Source organism: Loxodonta africana, chromosome X, assembly GCF_030014295.1.
Source record: "Loxodonta africana isolate mLoxAfr1 chromosome X, mLoxAfr1.hap2, whole genome shotgun sequence".
Lineage (NCBI taxonomy): Eukaryota > Metazoa > Chordata > Mammalia > Proboscidea > Elephantidae > Loxodonta > Loxodonta africana.
Window position 1 is genome coordinate 79,615,616 of NC_087369.1, and position 20,290 is coordinate 79,635,905.

The 20,290-nt window shown below is 40.7% G+C and overlaps 1 protein-coding gene across 2 annotated transcripts in view; it reads left to right on the plus strand.

Moving 5' to 3' along the window:
* The window catches only part of KIF4A (kinesin family member 4A), a 197,438-nt gene extending 177,618 nt beyond the window's left edge, over positions 1 to 19,820 (plus strand). For both annotated transcript variants that reach the window (XM_003412683.4, XM_064278511.1), the window contains 9 exons: positions 3,201 to 3,330; positions 4,857 to 5,027; positions 5,385 to 5,492; positions 7,590 to 7,667; positions 8,423 to 8,521; positions 9,061 to 9,243; positions 16,855 to 16,971; positions 18,572 to 18,694; positions 18,937 to 19,820. In XM_003412683.4, coding sequence (XP_003412731.3) covers positions 3,201 to 3,330; positions 4,857 to 5,027; positions 5,385 to 5,492; positions 7,590 to 7,667; positions 8,423 to 8,521; positions 9,061 to 9,243; positions 16,855 to 16,971; positions 18,572 to 18,694; positions 18,937 to 19,140 — 1,213 coding nt within the window. In that variant the 3' untranslated portion in view covers positions 19,141 to 19,820. The remainder of the gene's footprint in view (positions 1 to 3,200; positions 3,331 to 4,856; positions 5,028 to 5,384; positions 5,493 to 7,589; positions 7,668 to 8,422; positions 8,522 to 9,060; positions 9,244 to 16,854; positions 16,972 to 18,571; positions 18,695 to 18,936) is intronic.
* Positions 19,821 to 20,290: the final 470 nt, after the last annotated feature.

Here is a 20,290-nt window from a genome sequence, read left to right on the forward strand (position 1 = left end):
CCTAGGTGGTCAGGGCTGTGTCTGAGTATTCGGAGCAGTCACAGGTCTCTGGTTGCAATGGGGGGCAATGTGTGGGGCAAGGCAGGGTGCTGTCAGCTGCCCCCAAGTACCTGGCTGGAGGGCGTGTCCCTGTCCACTAAAGCATGTAGCTGGGGTGGGGGGTAATGCAGCCAGTCCTTGGGCACCCAGTGCCATTGGCTGGAGGTATTGAGAGGCACCATTAATTCTCAGATCCTTGTCGTGGGTGGCAAGATGGAGTGGGTGATACCACTAGCCCTAAGGCCCCTGGTGTGAGTGGGTGAGGCCTCTTCTTAGGGGGCAGCATGGTGTTGAATGTTTCAAATATGCAGCTCTTCCTTGGCTGTTGCAGGTGAAAATGTGCTTCAGGTTTATGCCCTGCTGTTTTATGCTAATGAGGACATGCGGTGTTGAATCAGCCCACAAGGGACTGGGCAGGGGTGAAGAGCACCACAGCTCCATGGACCCCGTACACCAGTGGCTGGGTGAAGGGGCAGGGCCTCCCTACCTGCCCTGAGTTCCTGACTTAGGGGGCATGGCATTGTTGAATGCCACAGAACTGGTGTAGGAGTGGGGTGGGGGATGGGTGAGGGGAAGGGAGCGCTTCTCTGGTGTGAAGCTGTAGGGGGGGCAGAGGTTATTTTGTCAGCACAGGAGGTAGGTTGGGAGGCTGCATGTCACTTTCGCAGTTCTTATGTTGCTCCTGTTTGGTTCTGGAGATCCATGCAGATTTGCTACTGCTTGTATGCACCAGATATGGTGGGCCTCGGCTTGTGATGTTGCTGCTTGCTTCAGCCCGTGTGTGCTATGCAGACTCAGCTAGTGGGCACCGGTGATCCCGCGATCTGTAGTTCCCCATTTCTGCTGCTTTTGAATTGTGTCTCCTTCCACCTGTTGCACAGTCCAATTCTTCAGCTTTGTCTTTGATGATTAGGGTTCCTAGATTGTCATATATATTCGAACCACTTTTTTGGGGGGGTCTTTGTTGTAAGAAGGACGACAGAAGGCTTCCTACTATTCTGCCATCTTGGTCCCACCCCATAAAGCACTTCTGCATTCCAAATTATGATGAGTGTTTCAAGGAAAAGCACATGCTGTTGTTTGAGGTGTAAACTCAATAGGCCTCTTTTTTCAGGGAACATTGTCTTCACTTGAAAGAATGACTGACCAAGAAACTATGATTATTCAGACTTGGGTATTTGGCAGACATTTTCTCAAAAATAAATGAGTGAGCCTGTCACTTCAAGGAAAACAGCTGACGGTATTTGTTACCAAAGATAAAATTCGAACTTTCAAGCAAAAACTAGAATTTCGGAGAACTTGTATCTGCCACCATGAGCTTGACAGTGTTCCATAACTTTTCTGATAAGGCTGATGGTGATATTAACAGATGTGATCATTTTATATGGTATAATGAAATGTGCTAACATTTAAAGGATTTGCATGACTCCAAAAAAAAAAAAAACCTGTTGTCATCATGTCAATTCTGACTCATAACAATCCTGTAGTGGACCAGTATTTTCCAAATTACATGTTACAAAATCATGTGTAGGTAAAAGATTCATTCAAATTTCAAGATAGGTCAATGAATTTTAATATTAGAGAATATGAAAAGTTTATTAATTATACTTTCAGTTTCCATGTTGCAACTGACTTTTAACAAACTACCACTTGTTGAGTTTTGGTATAATCTAAAAGTAGAATATTACAATTATCTGAAAAGGCTATTAGAACACTCCTTCCTTTTCCAACTACGTATCTGTATGAGGCCAGATTGTCATCAAATACGTCAACCAGAACATGTCCCAAAAGATGGAATGCAGAGGGATTTATGAGAATCCAACTGTCTTGTACTAAAGCCAGACATAGAGATTTGCAAAAATGTAGAACAATTCCACTCTTTTCACTAATTTTTTTTTGTTTGGAAAATAGTTATTTTTCATCAAACTTGTTATTTGTATTAATGTATATCGGGTTTATTGTTATTTTTAAGTGAATAAATATTTTAAATCTTTTTGAGTTTTACTCTCGAATGCTTTAAATATCTGTAGATATAATATATGCAAACAGAATTTCTTAGAGGTCCTCAATAATTTGTAAGAGTGTAAAGGGATCCTGAGACCCAAAATGTTGAAAACTACTGTCTTAGACTATTTTTGTACCTGTCTTCCTTATACAAGTAGTCCCCGACTTACAGTGGCTTCTGTTGCAACGACTCCATTGTAAGTCGGTTCTGACATAAATCGAATACCTCTTTTCTTTCCTTTAGTTTTCATTGTTATTGCCTTTTATTATCAGTGTCTTTATAAATCCAATCTTTGAACGTCTGCAAGTGAACATCTGAGAATGATATCAGCAAATTATGCACTAAAACATTGTATGTAGTACATATTACTAACGATAAAGTGTACAAAAAAAAACCTAAATAGACGGTCGTAAGTGTGGTTCATTGTACTTTGAATAAGTCAAACTCGGGGACTACCTGAAATACCTAACATAGTACTGCATGGTAAGCGCGTGCTAGTATGTTCCCTCTTACTGGACACAGAGCAAATTTGCAAAGGAAGCTATTAATGAAACTAAAATGTTTTGTAGACCTTAGATTCAGGCCATACTTGATCAAAAGTACCTTGAAGTTATCACCAGGGTCAGGGTATCTAGTCTTCTTAGAAACTTCTTGGTTCTGTGGCAGTCACTTCAAGATAACCTCTCATAACACCATCCATAGGTATCAGTTTGATATTTGATTCCCACAAAAAACATCTGCCTATTTGTTCTTTTGTTATGTTTCAGGTCTCCAACCTGAATCTTATCCTTGCATGGGTGGGCCACCAGATCGTAGTCTGAGCTTATATGGTCTCAAAACGAAGCTACATTACAGCCAATCCACTACAACAAAAGCCTTAATATAACAAACCTTTCCAAGTCCCACTATGTGACTCCTTTATTTCAAACAGCATTTGATAAAATAAAACCATTTGGATAGTATCATGGAGTCCTTTGTAACAGGATTTGAGATACTATATGAAATCCTAACCAGATGACTCAGTCACTATTTAAATGATATTTAACTGATACCTCCACCAATAAAATTATTCGTTTAAAGTTTCTCCTCAGAGCTCTTCACTTCTGCTTGATCTTGAGGCTACTTACAATAAGGCTCACTGTTTCTTTCTCTGAAGGAGTGCTCAAATTGCTGACCTGCAGCAGAAGCTGCTGGATGCAGAAAGTGAAGACAGGCCAAAACACCGCTGGGAGAATATTACTACCATTATGGAAGCCAAGTGTGCCCTGAAATATTTAACTGGAGAGGTAAACATCACTCTTCCTACCAGCAATTAGGGGTCTGGCTGGGCAGGTTGAAACAGGATATTTGCCTGGAATACTGTTGTAGTAGTATTGCCACTTTTCATAGTAGAAACCACAATGGCACTAACATTAGAGAAATGGTTTCATGGATAAAGGCTGGTGGAAGCAAATACAAGCCAGTCGCTTACAAAAATATCATATGACTTGCAAATACATACCTGTCGTGCCTGGCATATAGCAAATAAATACTCAGTAAATGTTAGCGATTATTACTACAAGATTAGGATGACATAGTGGGCCACGGGTTAAACATATAAACTATTATATTGTACTACTTTATTTTTATTGAGGTGAAATTCACATAACATAAAATTAACCATTTTAAAGTGAACAATTCCATGGCATTTAATATGTTCACAATGTTGTGCATCATCACTTCTATCTAGTTCCAAAACATTTTCATCACCCCGAAAGGAAACGCAGTACTCATTAAACAAATTTTTGTACTACTTTTTAAAACACCTATGAAATGCAGATTCAAAAAGTTTAAGATACAATCTAGAAAATACAAGACATAATAATCTTTTGACATATATAGACTCATTTTAAGGAAAACTCATCTTCACTAACCTTAAAATAATATATCATCTTACGTTACCACAAGAAGAAGTAAAGTTGATTGATCTTCTCTGGTGATCCAGGCATTTTCACTTGAGACAAGCATACAAACTCTGTATCTGCAAATTTGTGTTAGGTTAGCAGATTTGCCCTCCTAAGGAAATTCTGACTAGTCTTGTCAACAGTAGTATTTATGATGTTAACCATCTCGACTAGTAGTGAATATAAAACTAGGCCAGCCTAGGTTATCCATCTAGCCTGAAGAGGCAGCTCTATAGTCTCAGCTAATACGTCTACGAGTTGACATGTGAACACAGACATTGAGGTGGTCATAGGGTGTGTCCTGAGGGTTTCTCTTTAAAATCAAGGAAGAACTTCTTAAATATCAGAGTTTGGAGTTTCCAGATACTGTTTGTATTAGATCTATTCTTGCCTAGAGGCAAAGCAAGAGATTAAAAGACCTTACCGGCGGCCCCTAAAAAACCAATAGGCATAGAGCCTACTCTGACTCATGGTGACCATATGTGTGTCAGAGTAGAGCTGTGTTCCATAGGGTTTTCAATGGCTAATTTTTCAGAAGTATATCGCCAGGACTTTCTTCTGAGGTGCCTCTGGGTAGACTCAAACTTCCAGTCTTCAGTTAGCAGCGAGTCTGTTAATTGCACTACCCAGGGATGTCATAGCCCGAAGATAGTTATCTCAGCAGAAATGTGGGCTCTTGGCCAGGAATAGTATAATAATGCCGTTACTATTTAATGTTAAAATCCATATGACATGAAAATGTAGGAATGGACTTGGACATGGAGAAATATTTCTCAGTCCACTTCAAGAAATCTGACATTTTTCTGCCTAAAGAATGGGGAAAAGGTGGCCATTCTCTAAATAAACTGATCTCCTTTTATCCCTTCCAGCTGGTCTCCTCCAAAATACAGGTCAGCAAGCTTGAAAGCAGCCTGAAACAGAGCAAGGCCAGCTGTGCTGACGTGCAGAAGATGCTGTTTGAGGAACGAAATCACTTCGCTGAGATGGAGACAGAGTTACAGTCAGAGCTGGTCAGGGTGGAGCAACAGCACCAAGAGAAGGTAAATTTTGGCAAGCCAAGAGGCTATACTGAAAGACAAACTGTCATTGCCTTTTGTTGTTAGTTTAAAAAAAAATGATGGAGTGTGTGACATTTCCTTCAAAAGGCCATGTGATGTTTTCCAAATTTTGCAAATAAGAAATCTGAAACAGAGAGAAAAGTTACTTGTCCAAGTTTTCAAAATTACATGCTGATTAAACATTATGGCTATGCTTACTACTTCAAGCCATGACAGCAAAAGGGAACATTTTACTTCTAAGTCACAGAACAGTCACCTGAATTACTGCTTGGACTAAGCTTAAATTCCTTTATCCCTTTATTCCTTTGGTACCACTCATTGGGTTGTATATTTCTCTAGGTGCTATACCTTCTCAGCCAGTTGCAGCAAAGCCGAATGTCAGAGAAGCAGCTAGAGGAGTCAGTCAGTGAAAAGGAACAACAACTGCTGAACACACTGAAGTGTCAGGTATGATGCTGAAGTGTTAGGAAAGGTCTCCAGAGATGGGTTGCACCGGCCTGACTGAGAATCCGGTCTGATTTAGACCATTGCACTCAGTGCAGATAGTAATTAACTAATAAAAAGGTTTATACTGGTAGCTTGCACTGCCTTTTGGCCCTATTTGATCAGTTTAGGGTTACTTAGAGTATAGCCACACATAGAATAACCTAGATTTTGGTACAGAAACAGCAGGACATACTCTATTCCAGACTTTGAGGCCTCCTGATTCTTTGCCTCAATCCTGAGCTCTAAATAGTTGAGGAAGTGAAATTATCCAGTAGTTATTTCGAATTCTAGGAGCATTCAACCGTACCTTTCTGAGCTTATTCTTCTTAGCTAAGACCTGGCATGTTTGAAAAAATGCCTGGGGTCTGAATTTCTTCCAGAGACTAGGAACACCCCAGCCTTTAGTAACATGTTGGAGCACTATTTTAGTTCAGCTCAGAAACTTCTTCCTAAACCACCAGTCTCTAGAGTTTCCTTAGTACATCCCATCTAAGACATAACCAGACTAGTTAAGGTTGTATGTATGAATCCAGTTGTCTGAAGTGTCAGAAAGTTTAATGAGGCGTATTAGAGTATCAAATAAACTGCCTAGTGTATGTTCAGAAGAGTGAAGAGAAGCATGTGTAGACTTCAAGGAAACAGAGCTGACTCTGTGGGTTTCTTAATCAGCATCCTACTGTAAATAAGGGATATGAGGCTACAGGATGGAAAAGAAAAATGAAGGCATGCAGGGCAGAGCCTATGTGTTTTAGGCTGGGTTCTCTGGAGAAGCAAAACCAGTAGAGCATATAAATATATAGAGAGAGATTTATATCAAGGAAATGGCTCACACGGTTGTAGAGGCTGGAACGTCCCAAGTCCGTAGGTCGGGATAGAGGCTTCTTCTGATTCACATAGCTGCGTGGGCTGGCGAACCCAAGATCAACAGGTCAGAGAGCAGGGCTCTTGCTCACAAACTGTGAAGATCAATGAATCCCGGGATTGGCAGGCAAGACCACAGGTAAGCTGCTACCTCAAGTCCCAAGAACTGGAGGTCAAACGAACAGGAGCCAGCTGCAGTATCCAGTGCGAGAAAAAAAGCCCCCAAGCCTTGCCAGAATGTTCGCTTATATTCAGTGCAGTCCATAGGCCCAAGGAAACTCCCTTTCAACTGATTGCCTACTCACAGCAGATCCCATCATGGGGGTGATCACATACCAAATCTCAACAGGGAAGTGATCACAACATTATATGACTGGAAAAACTGAAAATCATGGCCCAGCCAAGCTGTCACACAATCTTAACCATCACAGTCCAACCCTTGTCAACTTGGCACCTTGTACAAATCTCCTTAAACCACGCATAATCTCTGAATAAAGACAATTATAAAGTCATACTTGTGCCTAACATGATACAATGAACACGCATACAAAGCAGAAATACTAATAACAATTACAGCCCTCGTTTCTGCAACTGGTCACATGGCCATAACTGGTATTTAGAACTACCTTCATCCACCACCCATTCCGTATTCCCTTTGCCTTCAGCAACCATCTCAGCTGGTCGTGGTTCTTTACCTGGCGGAGTAACCCAAGCCTTCATTCCTGAAGGGCCTGGGCCATTAATGGTCATGTCAGAATTGGGTTGCTGTAGTTTTCCATTGACGTTAATCACAAGGCATGGTAGTACTAAGGGATCCCTAAGGGATCTCCTGCATTCCAGACATACACTTTTTTACCTCCATTGTGTAATATCAATCAGATTTCCTCTTGCTAATCGGGATCAATCACACCAGCCAGTATGGTAACTCCCGTCTGTGCCTTTTGATACACAATCTTAACCATCACACTGTGGTTCCTATGAGTGCGATCAGGGCTGCTGGGTGCATTGGAAAAACCCAACATTCAGTGCACCTAAGAACTGGGAATCAGACATTTTTCTGGGTACCAGTACCTGCTGTGCAAAGACCATCTCCTGCCAGCAACTTGGCAGCAGTAGGTTTTCATCTATGTGAGTTGTTTGATAACCCAAATGTAGTGCCCAAAATAACCCCACCTATCACTGCACTATTGAAAATAGGATGAAGAGCTTGAAAAGATGCGAGAGGTGTGTGAGCAAAACCAGCAGCTTCTCAGAGAGAATGAAATCATCAAACAGGTAATACTGTTTCCCACCCACTTGATAAACCCTGGGAAACCCTTTGTTGTAAATCCCAACCTCTATGCCAGTGGTTACAGTCCCATTTGGGAATGGGTTGTCTTTGTTATGTTAATGAAGCAGGATTAGTATAGGGTGTATTTTGCACCAATCTCTTTGGAGACATAAAAGAAATTAAACAAGCAAGCTAGGAAGCAGAAATGGGGGAAGAGAGACGCCAAGCCACAAGAAGACTGCCCAGGAGCAGAAGCTCAGAAGAGACAAGGACCTCCCTCCAGAGCTGACAGAGAGAGAAAGCTTTCCCCTAGAGCCGGCACCCTGAATTCGGACTTCTAGCCTCCTAAATTATGAGAAAATAAATTTCTGTTGGTTAAAGCCACCCACTTGTATTTCTGTTATAGCAGCACTAGATAACTAAAACACCCTGTTACTACTGAGGCTAGCTCTTGGGAGCAACCCCCAGTATGAGGACTTGGCTCTAATATATGAAGTCTACATTGAGTTTCCATATGATATAGTCATGTGTATTTTAAAATGGTATAAACACGAATTTTTAATTTGCCCTTTTCTGAATCTGATACTGATCTTGGAAAGTAGGAGTCCTTCAGCCAGCTCCATTATAGTCCTGCCTCACTTCACTGTGGTTTAAAAGTAAGCTAGCCAATGCAGCCTATATCTGGAATCTTTGTGTTTTAGCCATGGATACTCTAAGAAGCTGCCCTGCATTATATACTTTTTCTCTTCTTTTCAAATAGAAACTGACTCTTCTCAAAGTAGCCAGCAGGCAGAAACCTCATCTTCCTAAGGATACCTTTCTATCTCCAGACTCTTCTTTTGAATATATCCCACCTAAGGTAAAATGCTCAGTGCCTCTGATACCTTTTCATAGCCAAGGTTTGGGGTGATAAGTGTGCTAAAATAGCCTTTTATAAAAGGTTGAGAGCTTAAATTTCCAGATTCTAGCATCTCAATTTTCCTTGAATTTATACATAAAAATACAGGATATAATTCTGAGGGGGAAAAAAAGGCATTTTCCCTCCTCAGAAGGCTGACTTTTGGGCATGCACAGGCGTTATGTAACACAATTGAAGAGGAGAAGCAGAAGAAAAGAACAGTGTTCAGCTGTCCATCCAGAGATACTTATCATATCATGACCCCCTCCCTTCCTCCCTCAGTTGGCTCAGCCTCCCATTTCTGTCCCTTCAAAGACTCTGTGAGGCCAAAGGCTAAAGCAGAATTTCTTCTGGTTGGTAAAGCCAAGTAGGGTATATTTGAGGGATTTTGAAGTCTCTGCTCTAAGAATATTGCTGGCAACAGCTACAAGGAAGATATCATGCCATATGTATTTCTTTTTATTTTTAATTAAATAATCATTCCAAACCTTTTTTCTTAGCCAAAACCTTCCCGTATTAAAGAAAAGTTCTTGGAGCAAAGCATGGACATTGAGGATCTAAAATATTGTTCAGAGCATTCTGCGAATGAGCACGAGGATGATGATGGTGACGATGATGATGAGAATGATGAGGAATGGAAGCCAGAAAAATTAGTTAAGGTGTCCAGGAAGAATATCCAAGGGGTAAGAGCCAGCTCCTCAACTCTGTCAGGGGTTCTAATCATTAGCTTTTACTATAGCAAGGCAGTAACTCTCTGAATCTAGGAATGTGCAGGCCCTCTACCCTGCACCTGAGCCCCCTGAACCCCATTCAGAGGCATTGACTTAACAGGTGGGAGAGGGGGGTGTTTGGTCAGCTCTGTAGAACTTGGGACTAGTGTAGGGGATTGCCTGAATGCACAATCTGGCTGTCTTCATGTTTGTAGGTTCTACCAGTCTGGACAGGCAGTGTTCTATACCATTTCATTGACGCTGGTTCCAAAGTGATTATAAAAATCCATCACATTGTTATAGCACTTTACAGTTTATAGACCATTCTCATATATGTTATCTCAATCTTCACAAAAGCCCAGTGAGGTATTTATTACTATTCGCATTTTACAGATGGACCTGAGACTCACTGAAGGGAAATGACCTTGCCCAAGGTCATAAAACCAAGTGACAGTCAGGACTTGAAACCAAATCTCCTGGCCCCAAGTCCATTTTCCTTCTACCACATCATGGTCATGTCAGTAAAAACTGCAGGTTAGAAGCTGAGTGGGAACTTTATCTTCCTTGACTAATAGAATGGTTTTCCTCACTAGGCTAAGGGGCAAAGGAAATTACAGAAAAAGGTAATAAAATCAAACACTCCCAGTTAAGGCTAGCTAGGAACAATCTGACTCTGAGGCTTGCTTTATTTACTTATACAGTAATAATCCTACATAATTATCAATCCTAGATGTTTTATGTCGAAGAAACATTAATTTCCCAGGCATTGCAGTTTACCACCACTATCCCAATTGTGCCCTGCAGCCACATTCTGCTTAAAGAGAACAGGTCACAAATTACCTTCCTGGGAGGTTACTTGATTTCATTAGCTGATAGCTCATACATGGGGAACTGAACCTTGTAAAGCCACACCACCAGAGAGAAGCAAGTCATATGAAATAGTAATGTTGGTATTAAGTCATTTGGTCAATCAGTAGTCATACCACATGCTGTGGGACTAAGAGCCCCTCCTTAGCCTCAGAGATCTTATAATTTAATGGGTAAAGAAAGCAAAGAAATAGAAGCATACCATAGAACCTAACTATATTCATCTCAGGGAGATGGACTTGAAGGGGTTTTAAGAGTGATTATAAAGCCAAACCAAGTAGGTAGGTATAAATAGTTTAGGAAAATGCCATGAAAGAGGTGGACTGTTACTGCATTATAAGATGGAAAAGAGATAAAATCTTGGAAACAATTGAGAGAACATTTCCAATAAGATGAATAGCATATTTCAAAGACTTAAGTGACGGTAGTAGAGAGGCAGAGGGGCAGGGCACTGAGAGAAAATGAGATAGAACATGTCTGTCTTTTCATTCATTTACTAGCCCTGGTGGTGTAGTGGTTAAGAACTATGGCTGCTAACCAAAAGGTTGGCGGTTCAAATCCACCAGCCGCTCCTTGGAAACCCCATGGGGCAGTTCTCCTCTGACCTATAATAGGGTTGCTATAAGTCAGAATCAACTTGATGGCAATGGGTTTGGTTTTGGTTTTTACTGTGGTTGAAGTAGAAGGCTCAAGCTGAATGTAGACTAAAGGCCAGTTAAGTAATAGGAGAGTTGGGAAGCACATATAGAAACATGGTAGAGGACCAAAAACTCCTGGAAAGAAATTTTCCTAATTTGATGCAAAGATGGATATACTTGTCCTCAAAGGAAAGCTTGTTATATTTATTATAGCCCTGTTGCCTTAAGCTTGAAAGGGGAATATAAAACTATAGCAAATATTGCAAGTGGGGTTTTAAGGGGATCAAGTTGGCATAAAATCTAGTTTCTTCCTTTTGGCAACTTCAAAGTACATGGATGCTATGACTACTCTTTGATCAGACTGCTTGTAGACACATTAGCTGTAGACCCTGATGCTTTGCATGAAGGCCATCCTAATTATTATGGCATCAACCTAGCTGAAGCTGGCTGCTATTATCACTAGGTTTCTGAAAAAGAGACTCCAGTAGGCACCAAAATGATGACTTTCCCAGAGTTAGTTCTGGTAGGCAGCCTCACTCAGCCATGTTTCCTATAAGGAAGATACTAAGTAGTAAGTTATGTGCTATACTAGAAAAAGTAATAGCTTAGAAGCCAGAAGGCATGAGTTCTAGTCTTGAGTTTGCCACTGGTTAGTTGGGTAACCTTGAGCAAGTCACTTCCCTGAGCCTCAGATTCCTTATCTATGCAATGAAGGGATTAGACTAGAATCTATAAGATCCGTCCAGTGCTAATATCCTGAGTCAAAGTGATAGTCAAGGTTATATAAATGGGTTTTGATAATAGAACTCTATATGGTGTTATACAGTATCTGAGAAGTTAAATGAAGGAATATATGCAAAAGTACCTTGTGAAGAATAAAATACCATGCAGGTATTGTTATTAAAATGCTGTAAGCATTTTATAAATATTCTCATTGTCCCCTTTGGTAGAAACAAGAGAACAGGTATTCTTGTCTCCTACCTTACTGATAAAAGAATGGAGATATACTTGGTTGAAGTGACTTGTCCGGGGTCATGCCTAGGACTACAGCCTGAGTCTCCTTGTTCCTAGCCTGGTATTCTTTACGTTAAAATTGTCACTAGATTTTATGATTCTAAAATACAGTGTAACACTGAAATTAGTGCCAGAAGAATTATAGACTCTAAAGCAGTAGTTCTAACCCTGGCTGCACATTAGAATCACCAAGGCAGCTCTTAAACACAAGGAGCCTGGGACCCCACCCCCAGATATTCTGATTTAATTGGTCTGAGGTGGGACCTGGCCTTTTTGCAAAGCTCCCCAGAGATTCCTTGTGTGTAGCCAGGGTTGAGAACCACTGGCTCAAAGAAACCCTTGAGGTCTTTCAGTTCTACTTCCCACTCTGTAAACAATCTGTTATAGTTGTTCTCAACTATGGTTTGGGACATGCTGGTGGATTGTCAGCAGTTGTGCACACATGCACTTACACACCCCTGCATATATATTATTTGAGATTATGTCTATGGTAAGGTCACTTTCCCTTTCATATCCTGATCTGCTTCCTGGTGTGAGAGAGAACAAGATAGTTATACAGCTAGTGCACGTGGCATTCATGTGAATACACCTGTCATGTGTGTCATGACAGTTCTATAGTACCCCACCAGGTGTTTATCTAGTCACTGGTTGCTTGACAACTTCTAGTAGGAGGGAGCTCACAGTCTCACAGGGCAGCCCAAGTATTCCACTAATTGTTAGAAGGTTGTTCCTTGTTGAGTTGAAATGTGCTATCTTATAAATTATCCCATAGGTCTTAGCTAGTTAAAAGTCTAATTGTTCTTCTTCCTTATGATAGTCCTTCAGATACTGTTCTCATTATGCCTTTGGACAAAATACAGAAACACAGACAAGGTGATAGTGAATTTTTGAGGCATTTAGATAAATTTGTAAATGGTCGGAGAACCATACCCAGGCTGTAGCAATCAATGGATCAGTGTCATCCTAGTGGGTGTCTCTATGACATGTCATAGAGCTCTATCTTTTCCCCTGTCTTATTCAAAGCAGCAAAGATTTTTTTTATTATAATGTCCAATGTTGGCAAGTATGAATAAGACATTTTTATTATAATGTCTGTTGCTATTGGGAATGTAAATTAGTATACCTTTCTGGAAGGCAGCTTGAAAATATGTATCAAAAGTCTTAAAAATGTTTCAATTGTTTGACCCAGTAATTATACATTTAAAAAAATTTTTTTAAATATTGCATCGAGTAGATTCTGACTCATAGCAACCCTATAGGATGGAGTAGAACTGCCCTCATATGAATTCCAAGGCTGTAATCCTTATGGAAGCAGACTGCCACATCTTTCTCCTGCGGAGCGGCTGGTGGGTTAAAACCACCAACCTTTCGGTTAGCAGCCAAGCGCTTTAACCACTGTGTAACCAGGGCTCCTTATACACATAGAAATTTATACTAAGGAAATGGTCATTGGTATGCAAAAAGATTTATTCATTCAACAAATCTTTTTTTTTTTTATCATCTAACTATGTGCCAGGCACGTTTCTAGGTGCTGAGGGTAAAATAAGCAAAACAGGTAAGATCCTTGCCCTCATGAAACTGACATTCTCACGAAACACCCAAGAAAACAAAATAATTTTAGACAGTGATAAGAAATTAAAAGAAAATAAAATATAGTAAAATCATAGAGAATGACCAGATGAGAAGAGTACTTTGGAAGAGTACTTGAGAGAGGCCTCTGAGGAGGAGATTTTTAAGCTGAGGTCTGAACAAAGTGAAGGAACAAATCAGGAAAACAATCAGGAAGAACATTTCAGGAAAGGGGAACAGCAAATGCAGAGACCTCAGGGTAAGAATGAGTTTGGTGTGTCAACCAAAAACCAAACCAAACCTGTTGCTGTCTAGTCGATTCTGACTCATAGCGACCCTATAGGACAGAGTAGACCTGCCCCATAGGGTTTCCAAGGAGCAGCTGGTGAATTCAAACTGCCGACCTTTTGGGTTAGCAGTGAAACTCTTAACCACTGCTCCACCAGGGCTCCTGGTGTGTCAAGGAACAGATAAAAAGGCCAGTGTGTCTGCAGTGTGTTGATAAATGGGGGAAGGTAATACAAGATAAGGTCAGAGAGGTAGTCAGGGACTAGATGGTAGAGGGCCTTGTTAATCATGGTAAGATTTCGATTATATTTATATACAAGGTTCACTGCAACATTTTTTATAATAGCAAAATTTTTTTTCAAAACAACCTAAGTATCCAATATTAGGGAACAAGTTAAATAAAATGACATAACAATGTGATTAAATATTATATACAACTATAAGAAAATCATGTTTTTGAAGAATATATTTCCCATGTCCTTAAGTATATTTTAAGTATATATAATGTTAAGTGAAAAAGCAAAATATTATATTATCCCAATTTAAACAACAAAATTGTATATAAATTTATAGCATAGATAAAAGACTGGAAAGGAATATACCAAAATGGTGGTAGTGTTTACTTTTGGATAGAAAAATTATGAAATCTTTATATTTTTCTATGTTTTCAAATTTTATACAATAAAATATGTTGCTTTCATAATCAGAAAGAAAAAGATATAATGGTTTCTTTTACCTTCACAACTACAGAACAAAAGTGATAGTTCTTATATGAAAAAGACTTAAGGGTCTGAGTTTGAATGCAAACTCAGTATGAATCCACAAAGATATTGCAAGAAAAAAAAAGCTACTGTGATTTTTAGGTCTCATTAACAGAACTGTTGGGTCCATAAAGGGAGGCATTTGTCTCAGTCTACATAATTGTCACAACCACATCTGGAAAGTTTTTCTCATTTCTGGATGTTACAAGTAAAGGTGAACTTTGACAAACTGGTGTATAATCAAGGTGGTGAGGATACCTGGAAACCATGTCATGTGGAGAATTGTTGAAGAAGATGGGTATATTTAATATTTATCTTTGAGAGGATTTAGACAGAGGGGGACAGGGGAGTGGAAATTATGCTCAGGGTTTAAATGATAGGCTGTGAAAGTGAGGTTAAACTTATCCTATGTCATTCCAGATGGCAGAATTAGGCTAGGCCCTGTGGTTAGAAGTTATATTTTGTTGTTGTTAGGTGCCGTCGAGTTGGTTCCAACTTACAGCAACCCTGTGTACAACATAATGAAACACTGCCTGGTCCTGCGCCATCCTCACAATCATTGCTATGTTTGAGCCCGTTGTCACAGACACTCTTGTCAATCCATCTCATCAAGGGTCTTCCTCTTTTTGGCTGACCCTCTACTTTTCCAAGCATGATGTCCTTCTCCAGGGACTGATCCCTCCTGATAACATGTCCGAAGTACCAGTGAAACTAATATCCTCAGAATAACTAGAGCTTTGAATATTAGAGGGGCTTTGTACATCAAATCAGGCTTTAGGGTGTCTGTAAATTCTCTTGTTCTAATTTATCATTTCTGTGAGCTCTGCCACCTATCTTCCAAGACACACTATCTCTCTTTCTTATAACATTGCTTCCTCTAATTCTGGTCACCTACCTCTTTTTTTGTCTAACGTCCTTTTTATTAAACACATACACAGTGAACTCCACAATGTGTGTACGAGGAAGCATGCTTATGTATTAAATGGTTTTAATACAGAGAAAGCACTTAGAACAGTACCTGGCACACATTAATGTTAGCTATTATTATTGTGGCATTGTTCGTGAAAGTGAAAAAATGGCACTATCAGGAGAATGGATAAACTGTGGTATGTTCACAGAGTGAAAATAAGTGAACTGGAGCTACATGTGTCAGTGAATAATAAGATGCCATTTATAAAGTTTAAAAACAAACAGAACAATTCCATATTTTTTAATGGAAACTCATGTGATTAAAAGAAAAAAGATATGCATGGAAATGGTAAACGCCTAATTCAAGAGACTGTTTAGCTCTGAAAGGGAGGGAGGTGAATAGGATCAGGGTACACAGGAGGCTTCAGTTACAGCTGTATTTTACTTATTAAGCGGGGGTAGCAGGAACATGAGTGGGCTTTTCATGATCTTTTGTACACATAAAAAAAATTATGGTGCCCTAAATAGAGGATTCGTTATTTCAAATGTGGTCTAACTGACCCAGGCAACAGTGAAACAGTTGCTGCCCATGTTTTCTGAACTCCACATTTCTGCCTGACTGTATTTGCTTTTAGATAGCCATTTCACACTGTTGACTCATGAAGCTTGCTGACAACTCATCCCTAGACCCTTTTTGCACAAACTACTTTTAAGCTAAATCTCCTTCCATCCTGTATTTATATGGTTGATTTGGGGGAACCTAAATACCAAACTTACATTTATCCCTGTTAAATTTTTTCTTTTTATATTCAGCCCATAATTCCAACCTGTCAAAATATTTTGAATTGTGATTCTGTGACCTCACATATTAATCATCCTTCCAGCTTTGTGCCATTGTTACGGCTGATAAATATGCCTACCTTGTAAACTGGCTGTGAGATTCAAATGAGACTTTATATTTATATATGAAAGTACTGTGAAAGCTGTAAAGTGCTATACAAATGTATGTGATTATATTTCATATCAATGATTTATTAAAATGTTGAATGATTAAAGTGCTAAGGACAAAGCCTAAGCTGACACCGGACAAAATGTAGAAATGTGAGTTGGATGAAAGTACAGTTAGGTAGATTTTAAAGATACTGAACAACTATAAAAAAAAAAAAAAAAAGAAACTATAACCAGTCTTTAAATACACTACTGTCTAGCTCACAGTTCTTCACTTTGTCCGTAATACTATCAGGACAGTCTTCGTCAGCTGCCTTATATTATTATGTCATCCCTCTGAAGTGGCTGTTTAAGTATACTATCTAAAAAAGAAAATGGATTATCTGGCATGACTTGTGTTCAGTAAACCTATGGTGCTTCATGATGATCATTGTTCCACTGAAGAAGAGAGGATTGAGGGGACAGAAGCTTGGTAAAGATGATGGTAGTTTCAATTTTCTGTCTAGAAAGGCTTGACAATGAAGGGAGGGTACTTTTAATTCCCCTTCTAATCCTTTCATAATGTGTCTTTCTACAAACTTATCTTGCAGTGTTCCTGCAAGGGCTGGTGTGGGAACAAGCAGTGTGGGTGCAGGAAACAAAAGTCAGACTGTGGCGTGGACTGCAGCTGTGACCCCACGAAGTGTAGGAACCGAAAGCAAGGCAAGGTAGGATCAACGCTCTTGCTCCTCACCATCCCTTCAGGCCTCCTACTGGCTTCCGCCCTTTTCTGCTACCTTCCATCTTGAAATATGGAGTCTCCTGCACAGCTCTTCCTACACTTCTCCTTCCCTCTGTACCCAGAAACAGAAACATTTCACTTCTCAATCCTTCTTCCCCCGTGCTAGCCTTTCTGCATACTACCTTCAGAACCCACAGCCTTCTCAGGAGATTCCCGGGAATGCAGCTGATTACCTTGCCTAAATGATGCCCCTAGCCTTGGATGTACAGTTTCTGCAGAGTTTCTGAGGCAGCAAAAGAAACAGAAAAACAGGTGTTTATAGGCATATAGACATGCAGGATCAAACTAGGCCAAAGGCTTAGCTGGAACTGCAAGAGCCACATGCTAAGGTGGCAGCTTCCAGAAAGAAAGTTAATCCTTCTGACATTTTGAGACATTAGTTATTAGACCCACTACATGGGAACAGTCACTATTGTGAGCCAAGCTAACTGCAGCTGTTCTCCTTATATTGCTCCCAGGAACAGCAAACTCAGGGAAACAAAATGTGCCTTGAGAAGAGCAGCACCAAGCTGGTCAGATCCCTGTACTTGCCTGTACTTGTGCCCAGGGCAAAAGCTCATTACAGCAGCTCTCTGTGACTGACAGTAATTCTAGCAAGCATCGTCTAGTAATCATTCCTGATTCATTTCTTTAACATCTACGTGTGAACAGTTTTGCCCTGGGTCTTCCATTAGAAAGACTTCTAAGACAGGTAAGCAGCAGAGGACTAAAGTAACAAGCTAAGAATTGTACAAGTAGCAGGGACCTTAAAGATTCTCTATTTCAGTGGTTTTTCAGATTGGGTTCTAGAGTCATCTAGTGGTTCCATGGAAGTTCCTTGGGCAGAGGGAAGTGGCCTGAGTCAGATTTGACCCTGTTTCAGCCAAAGCAATTTGCTTTTTACATGTTTACTTATTGGGCTTTCTCTTAAGATTTCGTTTGTAAAAACCACTGACCTGGTCCAATGCTTCCATTTTACAGAGAAGAAAACCAAGGCCCAGAGATAAGCTTAAGTGACTTGCCTAATATTGCACAGCTGGTCACGACAGCTAAGATTAAACCTTAGGCTTCCCGATTCTTAGTCTAGCGCTATTTCCATGACAACAGTCTATAATTCTGTGTATAATTCAAGCTCTATTACCAAATTGCCTTTTTACCTAAGTAATGTCTCTCTCTTGGCTTCAGTTTCCTTATCTGAAAGGAAGATTAACACAGATAACATCCTGGAGGGATACTGGAAAGGATATTGCAGATTGGAAGGGGAAATAACCAAGGCTTGGTCTTGTTTTAAACCTTGCTTTGTGGTATGTCCTGTGCTATCCTCCCTACTCCTTTACCTTCAGAGGCTGCCTCCAAGCATTGCTCCATCCCTTCAGGGAAAAAATATATTAAGCACTACAAGCTCCCCAAGCAGAGTCTCCTTTAGGGTTGTTTAGACTGACTAATCTGGGTCCTCAGAGCCGGTACTACACTAGTTGAAGGAGAGCAGACTGCTTTTATAACCCTGGTTGCTGAAATTATAACATGCCTGTCTGTCTGATTCTCAGGATAGCTTGGGCACTGTTGAGCGGACCCAGGACTCCGAAGGCTCCTTCAAACTGGAGGATCCCACAGAGGTGACCCCAGGATTGAGCTTCTTCAACCCTGTTTGTGCCACTCCCAACAGCAAGGTAGGTGGGTGTTTCCAACTGCATTAGTGTCCATCTCTGCATCTCATCATCTCTGGTTGGAAAAAAAGTTACGGTCAGCTTGCTGGGACTTGGGTGTAGGCTAGAGTCTTTTTTTTCCATACAGCAACCTTAGGGGATACCTCATGCTGCTGGTAGTGTATGAGGTACAATTTTATAGGCTAGGCTGGGTTGAGCTTCTGCCTCTAGCAGAGGTTTATTCATACCCTGTCTGTCCTTCCTAGATCCTGAAAGAGATGTGTGACGTGCAGCAGGTACCGTTAAAGAAGATGACTCTGGCTCCCTCCTCCTTTGACCTCCCAGAGTCGAAACATGTAGCTACAGAATTCCAAGAAAATAAGGCCCCAGGAAAGAAAAAGAAACGAGCTCTAGCCAGCAATACCAGCTTCTTCTCTGGCTGCTCCCCTATTGAAGAAGAGACTCACTGAAGTTTGAGTCAACATCTCTCTCCCCAGTCTGCTTTCAGGTTGTGGCCAGGAGGGGTTTTATAAAGACTCCTCTGGATTTCCAGTTTCTTGCTGTTGAAAAAAGGAACAGAGTGCTCTTGAAAGGGAAGGGAACCTTTGTTGGATATTGGCCCTCAAGTCTCCATCTTCCCAACACCAGACTACTCCTCTGTCTTCTCCAGAAGGGTGCTAAGCCACCTGTTGAAGAGAGAACCAACTGACCTTCCTAATGACTTCTTGGGAACCAGTTCCCAATACAATCTAGCTCTTTCTTCTATGAGCAGTTAAAGCTGTCGCCTGACGGGGATGAGGCTGAGGCTTTCTTATCTCTAGGTTGTCTCAGCTTAATGGAGGGACCTGGCCTAGCATCCTGGCTCGGGTACTCCACCCCACCTTAGGAATGGGATTAGGATCTTTCCTGCCCTGACCGTCTCTGGATTTTATGTGTTTTAACAGTACCTTCAATTGTCTTCCATGTTGCTGAGGTAAATGAAATATTTTTAAATGTTAATATTAAGTAAATAAATAAATCTTAGTCTGTGAAATGTTCAGCAAGATCCTTCTCTGCCAGAATGAGAAATAAAATTACAACCTGTGTTCCTCAGCCCCTAGAAAAGCTGTTAAGGAGATTCATTGCAAGCACATGAGCCTCCCTGCCTTCTTGTAGCTGCCTTCTTTCCCAGAGGGTAGTGTGGAGCATGATGTATTTTTATGTTGCTTTGCTACCCCAGGAAATTGGAATAAAGCTAGCAAGGCCAGCAGCCTGACTTCCATCCATTGTAGAATCTGTGTGGCCTCCAGATCTGGAAGGAAATAACATTTATTAAGCACCTAAGAAGTTAAGTAACATCTGAAGTCACTAAAGTTACTGAGTAATAACGCTAGAACTTGAACCAGGTCTAACACTAAACCTTTGTGACTAAAACAGCAGCCCTGAAGCCTGACTCCTCGGTATAGAAGGGGCATGGGATCACACTGCTGTCAGATCCAAGGACAGAAAAAGGGGAGAGGAAGGGTGTGGCTTACTGCTTACTATGCATCAGGGTTCTCCATCTCTGCTTTAGGCTAAAAGGGGCTAGCCCTGGAATGCCGTACTTAGCTGCTGACTGGCCTTGTGGCCTTCCGAGGAGTT